Raw genomic sequence first — 20,027 nt, 5'->3', positions numbered from 1 at the left:
CCAACAGATGGCATCAGCGGCTGTACAAGGTTGTCGCAGCCTCTGCCTTGGCCTTGTTCCTTAATCTGTCGTGTTCGCTATGTTTGAAATGGCAGTGTCTTGTTAAAAACATATGGAAGGTGAAAGAAAATTAGTCCCCAGTGCAAGCATCTTTGGACAGTCAAACGAGAGTTGTAAAGGAGTAAGAGTCCCGAACACCCCAGGCTGTTTTATGAAACTTACAAACAACCAATGTTGTACCCAGCTCGGTAGGCGTCACGTTGGATTTAGAACAAATGGGCTTTCAGAAATTAACCTATGAGAGAGCTGCTGTGTCCCCAACTGTCATAACAACCAAGTTGCTTCCCACGGCCCACACAGAAACCGCACAGAAAGCAAAACACCCTCTACCGGGAGGAAGGCTAGAGCCACAGCAACACTTTTCAGAACCAAAGACCCTCTGCGAACCAGAATTTCATTTCTTCTTGATTCATCTGGGTTGTGTGCTAAAAGGACCATCCGCTATTCCCAAGAAAACAGGGCCCTCCCTTATCCATAGCGTCAACATTGAGTGTTCACACTAGAGCAGCTTAGCTCTTTCTGCAGAAAATTAATAGGTGAATGCCATCATCTTAGTCTTTCAAAATAATGGTCAAGAATCCTGTGGGCTGGATGCAGTGGCTCATGCCTATAATCCCAACACTTTGAGAGGCTGAGGTAGGAGGACTGCTTGAGCCCCAGAGTTTGAGACCAGCCTGAGCAACATAGTGGGTCCCCCTCTCCAAAAAAAAAAAAAAAAAAAAAAAAATCCGCTGGGCATGGTGATGTGCACCTGCAGTCCTAGCTGCTCAGGAGGCTGAGGTGGGAGGATTGTTTGAGCCCGGGAGGTCAAGGCTGCAATGAGCTATGGATCATGCCACTGCACTCCAGCCTTGGCAACAGAGGGAGACAAAAAAATAAAAAGAAAAAGAAGAAGAATCCTACGGATTGCCAGAATTGTGTGTGTTAATTTTAGATCTGTGGTTCTCAGCATGGGGCGATTTTGCTCCGCAGGGCACATTTGATACTGCCTGGAGGCATTTTGGTGGTCACTGCTGGGGGAACAGGAGACGGCACTAAAACATCTAGAGGGTAGAGGCCAGGGATGCTGCGACACAGCCTGCAATGCACAAGACGGCTCCCACAACAATGAATTATCTGCTCCAAATGTCAGCAGGGCTGAGGTTGAGAAACGTTACTCTAGAGGCCAGGAATTTTGGCCAAGACAATTAAAATTCCAAAAGTCAACTTCCCATTGTCGTCACAGAAAACATCTTGACAGAGAAGACAAAAGCTAATTAGTTGGAACTCCTTCAAGTTCTCCTTCCTGACATGGAAATCGACCCTCCCAAACTTTCCTCTTACCCATTTGTGAGAACAGGGTGTCCCTTGTTTTTGCCAAGACCCCCACCTCTGGATCTCCTTCTCACTGACCTTCCTAGGAACTTCGCTCCATCCACTGCCCACTCCTCCCCCAGCATCTATGCTCCTCCTCCCCACACCTCCTGCTACCTGGCTCACAGTTAGGTTAACTTAAAATAGGCCATTTTCCCATCTCAAAAACATCTCTCACCCAGAGAATAAAATGAGTACTTGTGAGTCCATACTGATATAAATAAAGACAGGATAGATAAATAAATACCTGGAGAAGAAACAAATCTCCCTTACAGAAGAATTCCATGTAATAAAGGCAGAAGGAATGGGAGAATAGAAAATCACCAGGAGAACATTACAGTAATAATAGCTGCAGGCAGGGTCCACTGAGGAATGTTAAGTTCATGGGCAAACTTTAAGGGGAAACAGGATACCTGCACAGGCTCAACACATCCCTCCAAAAACATTTATTAACCAGGTGAGGCGGCATGCACCTGTAATGCCTGCTACTCTGGAGGCTGAGGCATGAGCATCACTTGAGCTCAGGAGTTCAAGGCCAGCTTGGGAAACATAACAAGACCCCATCTCTAAAAAATATTAAAAAAGCACGCCAGGGCCGGGCGTGGTGGCTCACACCTGTAATCCCAGCACTTTGGGAGGCCAAGGCGTGCAGATCACGAGGTCGGTGAAACCCGGTGTCTACTAAAAAAATACAAAAAAATTAGCCGAGTGTAGTGGCGGGCGCCTGTAGTCCCAGCTACTCGGGAGGCTGAGGCAGGAGAAAGGCGTGAACCTGGGAGGCGGAGCTTGCAGTGAGCCGAGATTGTGCCACTGCACTCCAGCCTGGGCGACAGAGTGAGACTCCGTCTCAAAAAAAAAAAAAAAAAGCAGGCCAGATACAGTGGCTCACGCCTATAATCCCAGCACTTTAGGAGGCCGAGGTGGGTGGATAGCTTGAGCCCAGGAGTTCAAGACCAGTATGGGCAACACAGTGAGACTCTATCTCTAAAAATAAGAATAATTTTTGAAATTATAAAAATACATTAATTGGCTGGGCACGGTGGCTCACACCTGTAATCCCAGCACTTTGGGAGGCCAAGGCAGGTGGATCACACGGTCAGGAGATCGAGACCATCCTGGCTAACACGGTGAAACCCCTTCTCTACTAAAAATACAAAAAAATTAGTCAGGCATGGTGGCACGCGCCTGTAGTCCCAGCTACTCGGGAGGCTGAGGCAGGAGAATGGCGTGAACCCGAGAGGCGGAGCTTGCAGTGAGCCGAGATCGCGCCACTGCACTCCAGCCTGGGCTACAGAGCAAGACTCCAACAACAACAACAACAACAAAAAATACCACATTAATTACGGTGCTGGTTTTAGCATATGTCCACAAATTCTTTGACACCCCTCCCTCTAGGAGGCGGGGCCTAATCTCCCTCCCCTGAGTGACTCACTTCTAATGAATAGACTGCAAGCTTGTCCAACCCGTGGCCCACAGGCCACATGTGGCCCAGGACAGCTTTGAATGCGGCTCAACACAAATTCATAAACTTTCTTAAAACATTATGAGATTTATGCACAGACTTTTTTTTTTTTCTTTTGAGACAGAGTCTCCCTCTGTCACTCAGGCTGGAGTGCAGTGGTGCGATCTCGGGTCACTGCAAACTCCTCCTCCCGGGTTCACACCATTCTCCTGCCGCAGCCTCCCGAGTAGCTGGGACTACAGGCGCCCACCACCACACCCAGCTAATTTTTTGCATTTTTAGTAGAGACGGGGTTTCACTGTGTTAGCCAGGAAGGTCTCAATCTCCTGACCTCGTGATGCACCCGCCTCGGCCTCCCAAAGTGCTGGGATTATAGGCGTGAGCCACCGCACCCGGCCCTTTTTTTTTTTTTTTTAGCTCATCAGCTATCATAGTGTTAATGTGTTTTATGTGTTGCTCAAGACAATTCTTCTTCCAATGTGTCCCAGGGAAGCCAAAAGATTGGACACCCCTGGAATAGAGTATGGAAAGGGAAATTAGCAGCTTACAGTGGGTAACTCTGGTAGACAACGCCTTAACCAAGTGATCAAGGTTAACTTCACCAGTGAGCAATCAGGTTGACATCATGTACCCCCTGATATTATGTGATGAGAAGGCCATTTCACCTCTGGGGTATTCTTTCCCCAAACCCCAGACTCCAGTCTAATGATCAGAAAACATCAGACAAATCCAGATTGAGGGACATCCTACAAAATATTTGACCAGCTCACTTCACAAATGTCAAAGTCATAAAAAAAAAAAAACAAGGAAAGACAGAGAAATTGACATAGATTGAAAGTGACTATTATGATATAATAATTAAGTGCAACATTATATCCTGATTAAATCCTGGAACAGAAAAAGGACATTAGTGGAAAAACTGGTGAAATCTGAAGAAAGTCTGGAGTTTAGTTAATACAACTGTGCCCATGTTAATTTCTGAGTTTTGATAAATGTATCATAATTAGTACGATATTAACATTGGGGGAAGATGGATGAAGACTATGGGGGCATTCTCTGGATTTGCAACTCTTCTGTAAATCTAAAGTTAACTTTAGGGGGTATATGATGTCAACCTGATTTAGCTAAAGTTAACTTTAGATTTACAGAATTGCAAATCCAGAGACAGGGAAGATTTAGGTCGGTGCAAAAGTAACTGTGGTTTTTGCCATTGAAAGTAATGGCAAAAACCACAGTTACTTTTGCACCAACCTAATAAAATAAAAAGTTTAAAAGGAAAAAATCTCTCAAATGAAGATGTAGGTCCACACAAGGACTTGTATGTGAATGTTCATTGCAACTTTAATCAAAATCATCCAAAACTGGAAATAACCCAAATGTCCATCAACTGGTAAATGAATAAACAGACTGTGGTATATCCATTCAGGGGAATGCTACTATGCAATAAAAAGGAACAAAATACTGATACATCCAATAATATGGATGAATTTCAAAAACGTTGTGTTGAGCAAAAGAAGTGAGACACAAGAGACTACATCTATATGACTTCATCTACAGGAAACTTTAAGAAAGGCAAGACTTTAGTGCAAAAGCAGATCAGTGCTTGTTAGGAACAGGAGTGGGGAATGTGGAGGGTAGAGAGAAGAAATTGACAGCAAAAAGTCACAAGGGAAGTTCTAGGGGTGATGAAATGTTCTGTATCTTGATGGGGCAGTGGTTACATGACTACAGTGTGTGTATATATATGTTAAAACTCATCAAGCTGTACACTTAAAGTGAGTTCTATTCTATGTTAGCTATATCACAATATGGCCAGGTGTGGTGGCTCATGCCTGTAATCCCAGCACTTTGGGAGGCCAAGGTGGGCAGATCACTTGAGGTCAGGAGCTTGAAAACAGCCTGGCTGACATGGTGAAACCCCATCTCTACCAAAAACACATAAATTAGCCAAGTGTGGTGGTGTGTGCCTGTAATCCAGGCTACTTGGGAGGCTGAGGCAGGAGAATCACTTGAACCCAGGAGGCGGAGGTTACAGTGAGCTGAGATTGCACCACTGCACTCCAGCCTGGATGACAAAACAAGACTCTGTCTCAAAAAAAATTATATATATATATATACACATACATACACACACATATATATATTATATATCACAGTAAAGCTGATTTTTAAAAAATCTCTCAGCCCCTGCTATTGCTTTGTTTTTATCCTCCTGAGCCTCTCTATAGCTATGGCACTTGAATTTCCTTCTTCCTCTTGGTGGCTTTTGTTCTGTCTTATTTCCTGATGCCCTTTCTAGGTCCCTAAACATTAGTGCAAAGAGGGCACCAGAGCAGAGGGGAACAATTCTCTAATTCCATGGGTCTACACTCAAGTGGAATCTCTAAGCTGAGGGACCCAGAGAGGTGGAGTAGCCAGCAGGGCCCTGATGACCCGCACCTGAACTCCCATGGGTCTGATGGCTGCTGTCACCAGAGCCTGGGGCCGCTGGTCTGAGTGTGCTGGCGATCCGGCCAGGCTCAGGATGCTGAGGAGGAGGTAACCTAGACCAGGCTTCTCACTTGCCAACAGGCAGACAGATCCCAGGGATCTTGTTAAAACACAGAGGCTGATTCAGCAAGCTGGGCGGGGGCTGCAGATTCTGCATTTCTAATAAGCTACGGAGTGATACGGTGCTGAGGGTTGGAGGCCCACACTCTGAGCTCAAAACGGAGACCACAGGGATATGCAATGTGTGCAGAGAAGGGGGAGGCTGGCACAGGCTGCGGCAGTGGGGTGGGTGCTTGGCTACACTTGGGAAGGAAGTTCTCACAGTGACTACAGCAGGAACCCAGACAGTTTCTGAGCCATCCTGGGGCTACTACAGGGACTGGGAAAATTGCACCAGTTGGGGAACAAAAAGTAAACAATGGTCTTATTACAATTAGTATGGTCTTTATTGCATGTAGGTGACAGACCCTTAAAGAAGGTTTCATCCAGACATTCTCCCAGATCCCTCTCCATACTCTCTCAAGAAAGTCACCTGGGCCAGGCGCAGTGGCTGACTCCTGTAATTCCAACACTTTGGGAGGCCGAGGCAGGCGAATCACCTGAGGTCAGGAGTTTGAGACCAGCCTGGCCAACATGGCGAAACCTCGTCTCTACTAAAAATACAAAAATTAGCCAGGCGTGGTGGTGGGTGCCTGTAATCCCAGCTACTTGGGAGGCTGCGGCAGGAGAATTACTTGAACCTGGGAGGTGGAGGCAGGAGAATCGCTTGAACCTGGGAGGCAGAGGTTGCAGTGAGCCGAGAAAGTGCCACTGCACTCCAGACTGGGCAACAGAACAAGACTCCGTCTCAAAAAAAAAGCGGCCAGGCATGGTGGCTCACACCTGTAATCCCAGCACTTTGGGAGGCTGAGGCGGGTGGATCACGAGGTCAGGAGATCGAGACCCTCCTGGCTAACACGGTGAAACCCCATCTCTACTAAAAATACAAAAAAATTTAGCTGGGCGTGGTGGTGGGCACCTGTAGTCCCAGCTACTCGAGAGGCTGAGGCAGGAGAATGGCCAGAACCTGGGAGGCAGAGCTTGCAGTGAGCCGAGATCACGCCACTGCACTCCAGCCTGGGCGACAGAGCGAGACTCCATCTCAAAAAAAAAAAAAAAAAAAAAAAAAAAAAAGGGAAAGAAAGCCACCTGTTCATTCCTGTGGCTTCACCACGGCTTCCCCAAGGGACTCCCAAATCTGTCCCTGATGCTGCTCCTGCACGCCCCCAGTGTTGCTAACAGCTGGTAGCTATCTCCAGCTCCTTAATTGAGCCTGAAACTCACCATATCTCAAACATGCCTGCTTCCTCCTGTACTATCTTCATCAGCTGGTGTTGTACTAGACACCTCTACGACTCTAAATAACCCTTCCATAGCATTGCCTAACAACCAAGACCAAGAGATAGTCACCCCTTGTCACACTCTCTAGTTTCTTTTATAATGGTTATCTCAGCTGCAATTAATTAGGGACAGGATTATTTGTGAATATCCATCTCTCTCATAGGACAATGAAATGGCAGAGGCCCTCTCTGCCCTGTGGTCTGCTTCCCACTCTTCCCCAGCACCAAGCTGAGAGCCTGGCATGAAATACAAGACATGCAATTACATCGTAAGTCTCCAACTCAATTCTGACACATTAGGAGTCTCTAAACACAAACATTAGGGACCATGTCAGTTTCTGAAATGCTCTTGTTTGCTGACATTTAATCATTTTCCCAGGGACAGCTTTCTACAAGATCAGGCTGACCTCTTTGGGGGTTTTATTCTTAGATGATGAAGATATTTTGACACAAGGTCCAAAGGCAACATGCACCTGGTTGTGGCTGGCAGGTGGCTTTGCTTTTTAGATACAGAACTTGGAGCTTGCCCTGAGTGACAGTAACTTGTAGAGTAAATCTGTTTGGGGCAGAGGCAAAGCAGATCTCATTAGACTCCTAAAGGGACATGCTAGTATAGCCAGAAAGCAATACCTGGTTCCAAAATTCAGAATTTTGCGAGAGCCACTCAATCACCAAGCAAGGCCACTTCAAAAGCCTGTGACAACATCCATTAATACTCCAATCACTCTGGATCAGAATAAAAATGAAAAAGGTGCAAATGAAACTTCTCTCACTGGTCCACACCACCCTCCCTGAACCTTGTATCTGAAAAGAAATTTTAGTTCAGAAAAAAAAAGTCTCCAGCGGGGCACAGTGGCTCACGCCTGTAATCTCAACACATTGGGAGGCTGAGGCAGGTGGATCACCTGAGGTCAGGAATTCGAGACCAGCCTGGCCAACATGGTGAAACCCCATCTCTACTAAAAGTACAAAAAAAAAAAAAATAGCCAAGAATGGTGGTGCACACCTGTAATCCCAGCTACTTGGGAGGCTGAGGCAGGAGAATCACTTGAACCTGGGAGTGAGCCGAGATCATGTCACTGCACTCCAGCCTGGGTGACAGAGCAAGATTCATCTCAAAAAAAAAAAAATCTCCTAACTGGCTCAGGTCCCTTTTCAGCTAAATTGGGAAGAAAAGCAGGTGAAGGAAACAAATGGTCCTTAACACAAGAATGCCCAGTTATTATTTTGCAAAAAGAGTCAAAGCCCTGTTAATAGCAGGAACATATTCTTCTCTTAAGGAGCTAGATTGCTTGCTGGATTTGGGGGGGGAAGAAAATCAATACTCACTACTGAGGTATTCCAACGGTTGGAATGAAGTAGTTGAAAGAGAGGATCAAGGCAATCATCAACTCCCAGCCCAACCTCCTGCCAAGCACCAGGGCCAAGCACTCCTCCTGCGACCCCCAGAGGGTCCTGTTTAAGCCACAGGTGCAGAAAGTGCAGACATCTGACTCCTATTTCCTCTGTGTCCAAGAGTGGGGGTTTTTCAAGCGAAAGGGCTAACAACACTGAATTCGGAAGGCAAGAGGGGTACTTTGAAGTGGGACTCTTAGAGGACTGCTGAACTTACTGTGTTAAAAGGGATGAGTTAGAAAAAGGCCAACACCTGGCCCTTTCTCTTTGCTGTTTTGGGTCGTGCAGGAGGGCCCTGCATGAATCCTTTACTAGGCACTGGCTGCTGTGAGTTTCAGCTACTAATGGGTCCCATCTGCGCACTTGTTTGTAAATTGCGTTTGAACAAATGGGAACCTCTCCACCTGTGGGAGGCCCACAACCAATCAATGGCTGACATTGAGAGGGGTACAAAAGGCTGACTTTGGCCAGCCCAGTGGCTCACACCTGTAAATTCCAGTGCTTTGGGAGGTCAAGACAGGAGGATCAATTGAGGCCAGGAGTTCGAGACCAGACTGGGCAACATCGTGAGATGCCCGCCACCACCCCCACCCCACCATCTCTACAGAAACTTTAAAAATTAGTTAGGCATTTGGGCGTGTGCCTGTAGTCCCAGGTACTCAGGAGGTAAGGTAGGGGGATCGCTGGATCCCAGAAGTTCAAGGCTGCAGTGAACTATGATGGCACCACTGCACTCTAGCCTAGGTGACAGAGGGAGACCCTGTCTGTAAAATAAATAAATAAATAAATAAAGGCCGACCTTGCCTGACGAGGAAACCAGCTCTGTGATGCAAGTCATGGATTCCCAAGACACCTGAAGTTTAGATTTACCCCCGCCCTGCCATCCTCCCAGCCCTCTAGCCCCCACCCCATACATCATCTCCATGAGAATCCCTTGACTTCTAGGGAAACTTAACAAAAGACACAAGGAGCTAAGCTTCCACGAAGTTTTGGGAGTATTTGGTTGATCCTAGGAAGAGAATTTCCAGTTCAAGGTCTCCAGTGCTTCCCAAGAGGAATTAGGCATTGAGGACTCAGAACTCAGCCCAGCTGAAGCCCCAAACATCAGAGAGGAGCCTCGTTTCCCTGTTCCGCCTTACACAGATTTGAGAAAGGCTATCCAGTGCAGGGGCTCTGTCATTCATGGGTGACCGCCCCTGGCTCCTATAAAGATCCTACCACAAAAAGCTGATTTTGCTAGTTCCTGGGCACCCTGAACCCAAGTTGGGGACAATTCAACACTGGCATGTGAAATCTCCCAGAGCACTTACAAGGCAAAAAGAGTTATGTCTGCCACCAAGTCTTTTTCAAGCAACTGCTTATGGGATTTCACATTGGTGCTACCATCACGGCACAGACTGTATTTCCTTGGTGCATTTCAAGACTTTCCTCTGCACTGGCCCATAAGGAAACCCTCTCCCAACACACATCCTATTACCTTCCCTTCCTCCCCTTTCTCATTTTCCTCTCCTCCTCCTGGGGCTTCCCACAATCACCTCCCCAAATCTTCACCTTAGGGGTGGCCTCTGGGGACCGATCACTCAACGACAGGTGTATGTTCAACAGCATACACTCTTAAAATCCCGATTTCACAATGAACAGACACAGAATGCAACACACACCTCTGTGATCTAAGTAGCCATCATTTGCTAGTCAAAGTGCTTGATCCTGGGGCAAAGTGAATTAAAAGTGAGAGAGTTGTGGCCGGGGGTGTGGCTCACGCCTGTAATCCCAGCACTTTGGGAGACCAAGGCGGGTGGATCACCTGAGGTCAGGAGTTTGAGACCTGCCTGGCCAACATAGTGAAACCCCGTCTCTAATAAAATTCAAAAATCAGCCGGGCCTGGTGGCGCATGCCTGTAGTCCCAGCTACTCAGGAGGCTGAGGCAGGAGAATTGCTTGGACCTGGGAGGCAGAGGTTGCGGTGAGAGAAGATTGCACCACTGCACTCCAGCCTGGGTGACAGAGTGAGACTCTGTCTCAAAAAAAAAAAAAAAGTGAGAGAGTTGTAAAATCGTGGTCCAAAACACCCTACGAACTTTATTAAATTCATAACGCTCTGCTTTTTTTGGTGCAATTTTAAATTAGCTTTTTAAATTAGCTTCCATCAGTCTTCTCCTGGTCCACTGTATTTCAGATGTTGAACTCAGGACAGTGTTGAAAGATTTTTACGGGGTGAGTTCCACAGTTCCAATTCCAATTTACCATTCTTCCTTTTGTGACTTCCTCTTAGAGTTCGCCAGCCTATGGGTCCTTGAAGACTGAAAACCAATGAATTAATCAAAGGAAAAATGTTCTGTTTCCTCCATTTAGAAATTCGTTGAAATATAGATGAAGTCCATCATGAACAGCACGACGTTCTGAGAAAGCCATCAGCCTAAATGTCTTTATGAATAACTATTATGTTAGAAGCTCAAAAGATCTCACATCTCAGTTAGATGAATAATCCAGCCACCAAGGAACACTGGGAAGCAAATGAACATAACGCAGTCTATACTTATTTCTCTACTTACATGAACACATAAAATATCTTTTTTTTTTTTTTTTTTTATTGAGATGCAGTCTCGCTCTGTCGCCCAGGCTGGAGTGCAGTGGCACGATCTCTGCTCACTGCAACCTCTGCCTCCCGGGTTCAAGTGATTCTCCTGCCTCAGCCTCCAGAATAGCTGGGATTACAGGCACAAGCCACCATACCTGGCTAATTTTATATTTTTAGTAGAGATGGGGTTTCACTGTGTTGGCCAGACTGGTCTCGAACACCTGACCTCAAGTCATCTGCCCACCTTGGCCTCCCAAAGTGCTGGGGTTACAGGCATGAGCCACCACACCTGGCTCTTTTTTTTTTTTTTTTTTTTTTTTTTTTTTTTTTTGAGATGGGGTCCCACTCTGTCACCCACGCTGGAGTGCAGTGGTGTAATCACAGCTCACTGCAACCTCCGCCTTTCAGGCTTAAACGATCCTCCCACCTCAGCCTCCCAAGTAGCCGGGACCACAGGTGTGCACCACCATGCCCAGCTAATTTTTGTATTTTTTTGTAGAGATAGGGTTTTGCCATGTTGCCCACATTGCCGGTCTCAAACTCCTGAGCTCAAGCTATCTGCCCACCTCAGCCTCCCAAAGTGCTGGGATTACAGGTGTGAGGCACTGCGCCTAGCCAAACAGATAAAATATCTTTTCATTTTTACTACCGAATTCACATTCAGGCAGCTTCTCCTGATATCAGCAATGCTCCTTGACCCCAAGTCAAGGACTTCTGGAAGCCGAATTTGCTACCTCAGACTTCCAGTGTACTATGTGAAGTATAAAATGATTACAACGTGGAGATGACATCCTGTTTCACTTGTAAGAATTGGTAGTTTGGGCTCAGAGAAAGCTGAATCAATATTGCCACAAATGCATATATGAAAATATATCCCACCAATTCAATTAAGTGATTAATCAATAATGCACATAAGTTAAAAAAACTGATCAAAATCAAGCTTTCAATCCCCCCTACCCACCAATCAGAGGTACAAAGAGAGAAACACTATCCATATTCATTCCTGTTTAGCTATTATAAGTTGTTACTTGCTATGCAGAAGTATTTATAAGTCTGAATGACTACAGGATGTTTGTGGTTTTAAAAAATACAAATGCTATATCTCATCAGTATATAATTATATATGTACACAGTCTATATAAACACAATTTATGTATTTGTCTATAATATGCAAACCGAAGTCTTTAGTTGAGCTCAAGCTAAATAGTCTTTGTTTTTAAAAAAATTTCCAATTGTTGCCGGGCGCGGTGGCTCACGCCTGTAATCCTAGCACTTTGGGAGGCTGAAGTGGGTGGATCACCTGAGGTCGGGAGTTCGAGACCAACCTAACCAACATGGAGAAACCCCGCCTCTACTAAAAATACAAAATTAGCCGGGTGTAGTGGCCCGTGCCTGTAATCCCAGCTACTTGGGAGGCTGAGGCAGGAGAATCACTTGAACCTAGGAGGCGGAGGTTGCAGTGAGCCGATATTGCGCCATTGCACTCCAGCCTGGGCAACAAGAGGGAAACTCCATCTCAAAAAAAAAAAAATTTCCAATTGGGAAATAATCATTACATAAATAATTTTCCTAGCTCCACCTCATTTGCATGAAAGCAATCTGTTTTCTAGCATGATATGTATTGGTAAAATGCCTACTAAGTGGTATTTTTGTCTAGATAACCATGTCTTAGGCACACAATAGAAAAAAGAAAAAGTGCAGCCAGGCACGGTGGCTCATGCCTGTAATCCCAGCATTTTGGAAGGCTGAGGTGGGTGGATCATCTGAGGTCAGGAGTTTGAAACCAGCCTGGCCAACATAGTGAAACCCCGTCTCTACTGAAAATACAAAAATTAGCCGGGCGTGGTGGTGGGTGCCTGTAATCCCAGCTACTCAGGAGGCTGAGGCAGGAGAATTGCTTGAACCCAGGAGGCAGAGGTTGTAGTGAGCTAAGATCGTGCCACTGCACTCCAGCCTGGATGATACAGTGAGACCCTGTCTCATAAAAAAAAGAAAGAAAGAAAGAGGAAAAGAAAAGAAAAGAAATGGTGTAGGCAAGTTCATTCCTCCCAACCCATAATAAACATAACTCTCTTCCTGTTCAAAGGAGCAAGCAAATAAACTGCAACTAAGACAACCACCAACAGCACTGCTTTCTTTAGATTCAAGAGGCATGTTGTGAAAGCAAATGGGACATTACCCAGAGAGAGCTGGAGCAGAAGCCCTTCCAGAAACAGGGATGAGCAGGAAGTCCAGAAATCCAGGTTATAATGCTGGCTGTGGAGCTCCATAGTTCTGTGACCCTGAGCAAGTCATTGAATAGTCCAGGCTTCAGATTCCTTGCCTATCAAGTTAGAACTCTAGATTAAATGATCTAAGGTCCAAAAATCTAGTTTTTTGTTTTTGTTTTTGTTTAGAGACAGGGTCTCCCTCAGTCACCCAGGCTGGAGTGCAATGGTGCAGTCACAGCTCACTGCAGCCTCAGACTTCTGCCCTCAAGCCATCCTCTTGAACTCCTGTTCTCAAGTGATCCTCTTGGCCTCCCAAAGTTTTGGGATTACAGGTGTGAGCCACCACACCCAGCCTACAGTTCTAAGATTCTTTAAGACAATCTCTTGGAATCTGGGTGTTGCTGAGGCTCAATGACACTGATTCTGATTCCCCAGGCTGCACTGTGGTTTCTGGAAAAACTTCATCACCCTCCAACACAACAGGATGGGTTTGGAGAAAAACAAGAAAGACACATCCTGTGTGATATGTATGTGATCCCCTTAAGCGAAGGAGACTCCCTGCTTCATGAGTTCCCACCGAATGCTTAGTATCCTTCATCCAACTCAGCCCAGATTTCCCCGGGCACCGTCCCCGAAGCTGTACTATTGTCCCGTGCTATTCTATGGGGACCTATTATCTATTTGACTTCCAGTAGGAAGATTCCAGAAGCATCTTATAGAAGCATTTTCAAAACTTATAGAGTATGTTTTACTTCTCATTTGAGAAATCTGAAGTACCAGTGGAATCTGGTCTTTTCATGGACACAGTGAGTGCGGATGGCAGCAGGAGAAGCAGCAGGAGGAGGCAGGGAGAACCTTCAAACCATGGCCTAGGTATGACGGAGAGAGAAGAAAGGAGTACTGGGTAGGAAGAGACTCAGAGTGAGACGCAGCTGTAAGAAAGTTTTGGTCACACTGGCCGGGTGCAGTGGCTCACACCTGTACAATCCCAGCACTTTGGGAGCTGAGGCGGGTGGATCACCTGAGGTCAGGAGTTCAAGACCAGCCTGGCCAACATGGTGAAACCTCATCTCTACTAAAAACATAAAAATTAGCCAGGCATGGTGGCGTGCACCTGTAATCCCAGCTACTGAGGCTGAGGCAGGAGAATCGCTTGAATCTGAGAGGTGGAGGTTGCAGTGAGCCAACGTCGCGCCACTGCATTCCAGCCTGGGTGACAGAGCCAGACTCCATCTCAAAAAAAAAAGAAAAGAAAGAAAAACAAAAAAGAAAGGGCTGGGCGCGGTGGCTCATGCCTGTAATCCCAGCACTTTGGGAGGCGGAGATGGGTGGATCACCTGAGGTCAGAAGTTTGAGACCAGCCTGGCCAACATGGTGAAACCCTCTCTCTACTAAAAATACAAAAATTAGCCAGGCGTGGTGGCACATCCCAGCTACTTGGGAGGCTGAGGCAGGAGAATTGCTTGAGCCCAGGAGACAGACGTTGCAGTGACCTGAGATCGGGCCACTGCTCTCCAGCCTGGCCGACAGAGCAAGACTCTCTCTCAAAAAAAAGAAAAAAGAAAATTTTGGTCACACTGTTGGGGAGTCTGGGAGCTAATGCCGTCCACAAAAGAATCCTGCCTCCTGCAGCAAGGGGTCAACTAGGGAGTTCCGAGCCCTGGAACACAGTTGAAGGCTAAACCCTGCAGCGGAGTGAGTGCCAGCGCTGGGAGAACACCCTGATGCCTTAAACTGCTAAGCCATCTCTAAGGAACAATGGCAATCCAGGGGCTGACACGGAGGGCATGGAAAATCAATGAGCACTCACTTTGACAGACAATTCTGGGTGCAGAATACCTGCCACAGGTTATAAATCACTTCATTTAAGTTTATCTTTTTAGCAGTGCACAGTGGATTATACCCATACATCACTTCAACCCCTTTTCTGCCCTGTTGACAAAGGACAAATTGAGAAGGATGGTGGGAAAGCTGGGAGAAAGGAGAGAGATAGAAGAGCTCTGTTACTGGGCTGAGGCAGTAAAAGGAATAATTGTGATGATAAAGTAATTATTATTTTTTGTTTTCTAAGCTGCTGGTTCCATTTGTAAAAATCTTACACAGCTGTCTGGATTTACCAATGAAGTTACCATGGGTTGGAAAATAAAGGTAGCTTTTTTTTCCAAACCCCTCAGGACATACTATATACCTACCGTCTCAACAAGATCTCAAAATCTTTGCTTTTCTGATAATGGGTAAGTTTATGGGCTTCACTGATGATACGGCTTGGAAACTGATGCCCCGAGAACCTTGATGTCCAGAACTCAATGTGGTAAATAGGATTCCTGGTTCAGAAATATGGCAACAAATTAAGATAACGTAGGGGCGGAATCTCCCACTACAAACACCTAGGAATACTGGGTAAAATATAACCCCAGGAAGAAAGTGAAAAACAGTGAAAGTGTGTGAGCTGATTCTGGGACTATTCTAGTAACTTCCAGACTTACAATTTAAAACCCAAGTGGACAAAGGAGGTGAAACCATGAGCCACCATGAAGCAGAGAGTTGGAACTAAAACCCCAAAGAGGCCAGGTGCGGTGGCTCACGCCTGTAATCCCAACACTTTGGGAGGCCTAGGCGGGGCGGATCACCTGAGGTCAGGAGTTCAAGACCACTCTGGCCAACATGGTGAAACCCCTTCTCTACTAAAAATACAAAATTAGCTGGACGTGGTGGCACACGCCTGTAATCCCAGCTACTCGGAAGGCTGAGGCAGGAGAATCGCTTGAACCCGGCAGGCGGAGGATGCAGTGAGCCAAGATCAAGCCACTGCACTCCAGCCTGGGCGACAAGAGCAAAACTCTGTCTCAAAAAAGAAAAAAAGAAAAAAAAAAAAAGCCCCAAAGAGAGTTAGGATCTTCAAAGAAATACTTCCCCAGTGAAAAGAAAGACTAGGGGAAAAAATCATCCCCTGGTACAGGGGTCTAGGAGAACAATTTTGTGTTCTTGGGTTCTAAGTGAAAAAAACCTCTCCCCTGAAAAATGGATATCCCAAACCTGAGCCTTAAGCAGGGTGATCCAGGCCATTCTAAACTAAGAAATTAGCAGAAATATTGGCCCCAAGGCAGTGACACTCCTGAGATCTCTAGAAGAAGCAATGCAAATTGTTCTGAGCAATGCAAATTGTTCTGAAGGAGCCTCACCATCAGACCATGTAAGATTCCCATGGAAAAAAATAATCCCCACTAAAGGTTAGTTTAGAGGAAAATTAAAAATTAGAATACACCATAAGCAGAAAACAGCAAATACAACAAACAAGATTATTAGAGCTCCAGGGAACTTGGAATGATAAAACTACAATTTGAAAGACAGAGTACAATATAAGTGTGCTTTAAACTATTAAAGACAAAAAATGAGAAACTAAAACCCCGAGAAAAATATACTAGGAAAAAAGTAAGAGTCAGATGTGAAAACAAGCCAAATGGTACTTTTGGAAATAAATATTATAATTTTAAAATGCAATAGATAGATTAAATGGTAGATTAGACAGAAATGAAGAGAGAATTCAGTAAAATGGAAGACAGATCTGAGGAAATTACCCAAAGAGCATTAGAGAGGTCAATGAAGCATAAAAGAATAACTAAGGGCATAGAGAGCACAATGAGAAGGTCCATATGCATTTAATACAAGATTCAGATGATGAAAACAGAGATATGGTGTTAGTTTGGGTCCTCCAAGAAGAAGATGCTAAGACGAGATGCTGGGAAAAACACCTGTGAAGGAAAAAGAGGAGGAAGCAGGAAGAGGCAGGGAGAGCCTTCAGACCATGGTGTAGGCATGATGGAGAGAGAAGAAAGGAGTACTGGGTAGGAAGAGACTCAGAGTGAGACGCACATGTAAGAAAGTTTGGTCACACTGATGGGGAGTCCAGGAGCCAATGTCATCCATGAAAGGATCCTGCCTCCTGCAGCAGTGGGCCAGCACTGGTACCCCTGTCATATTCTGCCATCAGCTGGGAGCAGCCCAGGAGAAGCGTGAGTGAATCTGAGACGTGGCCTCTGGGGCTCAGTCAACTATGCTTCCCCCAGCAAGACAACCGAGCAGCATGATTTTATGGCTGCCCCAATGAAGGAGAAGCAACATTTTAAAAGATAATAGTTAAGGACTTACCAGAATTGTAAAAGTCATGAATCCTCCATGTAAAGAATACCAAGTTCTAAGCAGAATAAATAAAAATAAATCCATACACACAGGACTGAGGCTCCAGAATATCAAAGACAAAGAGGAAGCCTAAAGAACAGCCAGATAGCCGGGCGTGGTGGCTCACGCCTGTAATCCCAGCACTTTGGGAGGCTGAGGTGGGCGGATCACGAGGTCAGGAGATCAAGACCATTCTGGCTAACACGGTGAAACCCCGTCTCTACTAAAAATACAAAAAAAAATTAGCCAGGCGTGGTGGCGGGCGCCTGTAGTCCCAGCTACTCGGGAGGCTGAGGCAGGAGAATGACGAAACCGGGAGGCGGAGCTTGCAGTGAGCCAAGATTGCACCATTGCACTCCAGCCTGGGCGACTGAGCGAGACTCTGTCTCAAAAAAAAAAAAAAAAAAAAAAAAACAGCCAGAGAGATATGGCAGATTACCTACAAAGGAAGTGCAATCAGAAGACTTCTCAGTAACAAATAAGAGCTGAGCGGGGTTTGGCGGCACGAGACTATAGTCCCAGCTACTTCAGAGGCTGAGGAGGGAGGATCGTTTCAGCTCAGGAGGTCTGGGCTGTAGTGCACTATTCCAAACAGGTATCCACACTAAGTGTGGCATCAATATGGTGACCTCCCAGGATGAGGGGACCACCAGGCTGCCTAAGGAGGGGTGAAATGATGGCCCAAGTCAAAACTCCTGTGCTGATCAGTAGTGGCCACTGCACTCCAGCCTGGCCAACATAGTGAGACCCCATTTCCAAATAAATAAGAAAAAAGAGGGTTGAGAAGTTGAGAAAACATATGAGGGAAAAAAAAGTTGAGAAGACAAAGAAATACTTATCTTCAGAGGGTTGAGGGGAGATTCTATACTAAGCTAAAAGAGAGTCATTGAAAGATGAGGACAAAGAAGATGTTTTCAAACAAGAACTAAGTACATTCACAGACTCTTACTAAAATGTACTAAAGTATATATTTTCAGAAAATAAAATGTGTACATAGAAGAGTACTTAGAAACAATGGCGAGTAAAGACACTAGCAAATAAAAATATATACAGTTTGGGCCGCACAAAACAACAAAAATTAACAGTGAATAAAATACAAAATAGAATAAAATACCAAAAAAGGAGAAATTAAAACACTAAATGAAAACTGGGTGGGGGAGGTGATAGGGTAATTTCTGACTGCTATTTAAGTATACACATTGAATATTTTTAGGATAACAAAGCTAGTAGAGAGAAAAAGAGAAGACTTGGTAAAACTCAATTCAGTAGGAGACAGGAAATGGAGAAAAAGAAAACAGAAAAAGTATGGGAAATAGAAAGCATGAAGTAAGACAAATAATTCAAAAAACATCAACAATTGCTATAAATGCAAACAGACTGAAATAGCTGGTTAAAAAACAGGTTATTAATAGCTGGTTTAAAAACCCAGACTCGAGATTTTTTTCTTAATTTAGCTATAAGCTATTTACAAGAGGCCCATCTAAAATACAACAACACAGAAAAGTTAAAAGTAAAGGCATTAGAAAACATGTACCAGACAGAAACGGACCAAAAAGGGGAAGAAGACTGGAAGGGCTATATTAATATCAGTAAAAGCCTAAGGTAAAAGCATCATTAGGATCGACTGGTTCTTTACAGCCCACTTACTGGTTCTTAAGAATTAGACAAGTTACTTAAAGTTTTTGAGCCAGTTTCCTCACTTGTAAAATGGAATGATAATAATAGACTTGTTTTTGAATCTGGAATGTGTTTTTTAAAAGTAACAAATGCAAATACAGCAAAATGTTAACACCGATTTAATCTTTCTGGTGGGTACATAAGTGTACATTTCATTATTATCTGTACATGTTTTATATATTTGAATTGTTTTTAAAATAAAAATGTTTTAATTTTTTAAGTTCACAAACCCAGTAACCAGTAAAAATACAAGAGGAGCATTGTAAACAACAATGCTCCATACATCATCTGGGAGTGGCTAACTATACAACTTTCCTAGGAGACAACTTTGCAAGATACACCAAAGCTTTAAAAATGTAGATACCCAGCTGGGAGCAGTGGCTCACGTCTACAATCCCAGCACTTTGGAAGGCCGAGGCGGGTGGATCACTTGAGGTCAGCAGTTCAAGACCAGTCTGGCCAACATGGTGAAACCTCATCTCTACTAAAAATACAAAAAAAAAAAAAAACTAGCTGGGCATGGTGGTGGGCACCTGTAACCTCAGCTACTCTGGCGCTGAGGCAGAAGAATCGCTTGAACCCAGGAGACGGAAGTTGCAGTGAGCCGAGATTGCACCACTGCACTCCAGAGCGAGATTCTGTCTCAAAATAAATTAATAAATAAATAAAAATGTAGATACCCTGTAACCCAGTGATTACATTTTGTAATTTATCCCAAGGAATGAATCAAGAGACGTGTATAAGCATGTATGTACCAGTTTATTGCTGAGTTCAGTCTAATGGCGAAAAATTCAAAACAGCATTAATGTTGTTGGAAATTCCTTTAGTAAATTTTAACACAGTATAACAGAATAGTATGCAATCATTAAAATTCAGGTTATAGAAGAATATTAATGACAAGCATCGTATATTAATAGGTGAAAAAGATACAAAGCAGTATGCATAGTATGGGCTTGGGTTTTACTTTAAAATACGTGCAGGCTGGGTACAGAGGCTCACACCTGTTAACCCAGCACTTTGGAAAGCCAAAGCAGGAGGATCACTTGAGCTCAGGAGTTCAAGACCAGCCTGGGCAACATAGCAAGACCCCATCTCTACAAAAAATAATAAAAATTAGCCAGGCCTGGTGGCATGGAGCTGTAGTCCCAGCTACTCAGGGGGCTGAAGTGGGAGGATTGCTTGAGCCCTGGAGGTGGAGGCTGCAGTGAGCTGTGATTGCACCAGTGCGCTCCAGCCTGGGTGAC

At 45.0% G+C, this 20,027-nt stretch overlaps 1 protein-coding gene across 1 annotated transcript in view; it reads right to left on the bottom strand.

The window, feature by feature from the left end:
• The window catches only part of PITPNC1 (phosphatidylinositol transfer protein cytoplasmic 1), a 236,934-nt gene extending 219,710 nt beyond the window's left edge, over positions 1 to 17,224 (bottom strand). Inside the window, exon 1 of the mRNA XM_063718894.1 lies at positions 17,077 to 17,224. Coding sequence (XP_063574964.1) covers positions 17,077 to 17,151 — 75 coding nt within the window. The 5' untranslated portion in view covers positions 17,152 to 17,224. The remainder of the gene's footprint in view (positions 1 to 17,076) is intronic.
• Between the last annotated feature and the right edge of the window lie 2,803 nt (positions 17,225 to 20,027).

The sequence above is a fragment of the Pongo abelii genome, chromosome 19, assembly GCF_028885655.2.
Source record: "Pongo abelii isolate AG06213 chromosome 19, NHGRI_mPonAbe1-v2.0_pri, whole genome shotgun sequence".
In the NCBI taxonomy this organism is placed as follows: Eukaryota; Metazoa; Chordata; class Mammalia; order Primates; family Hominidae; genus Pongo; species Pongo abelii.
This window is presented reverse-complemented; position numbering and strand designations above follow the sequence as displayed.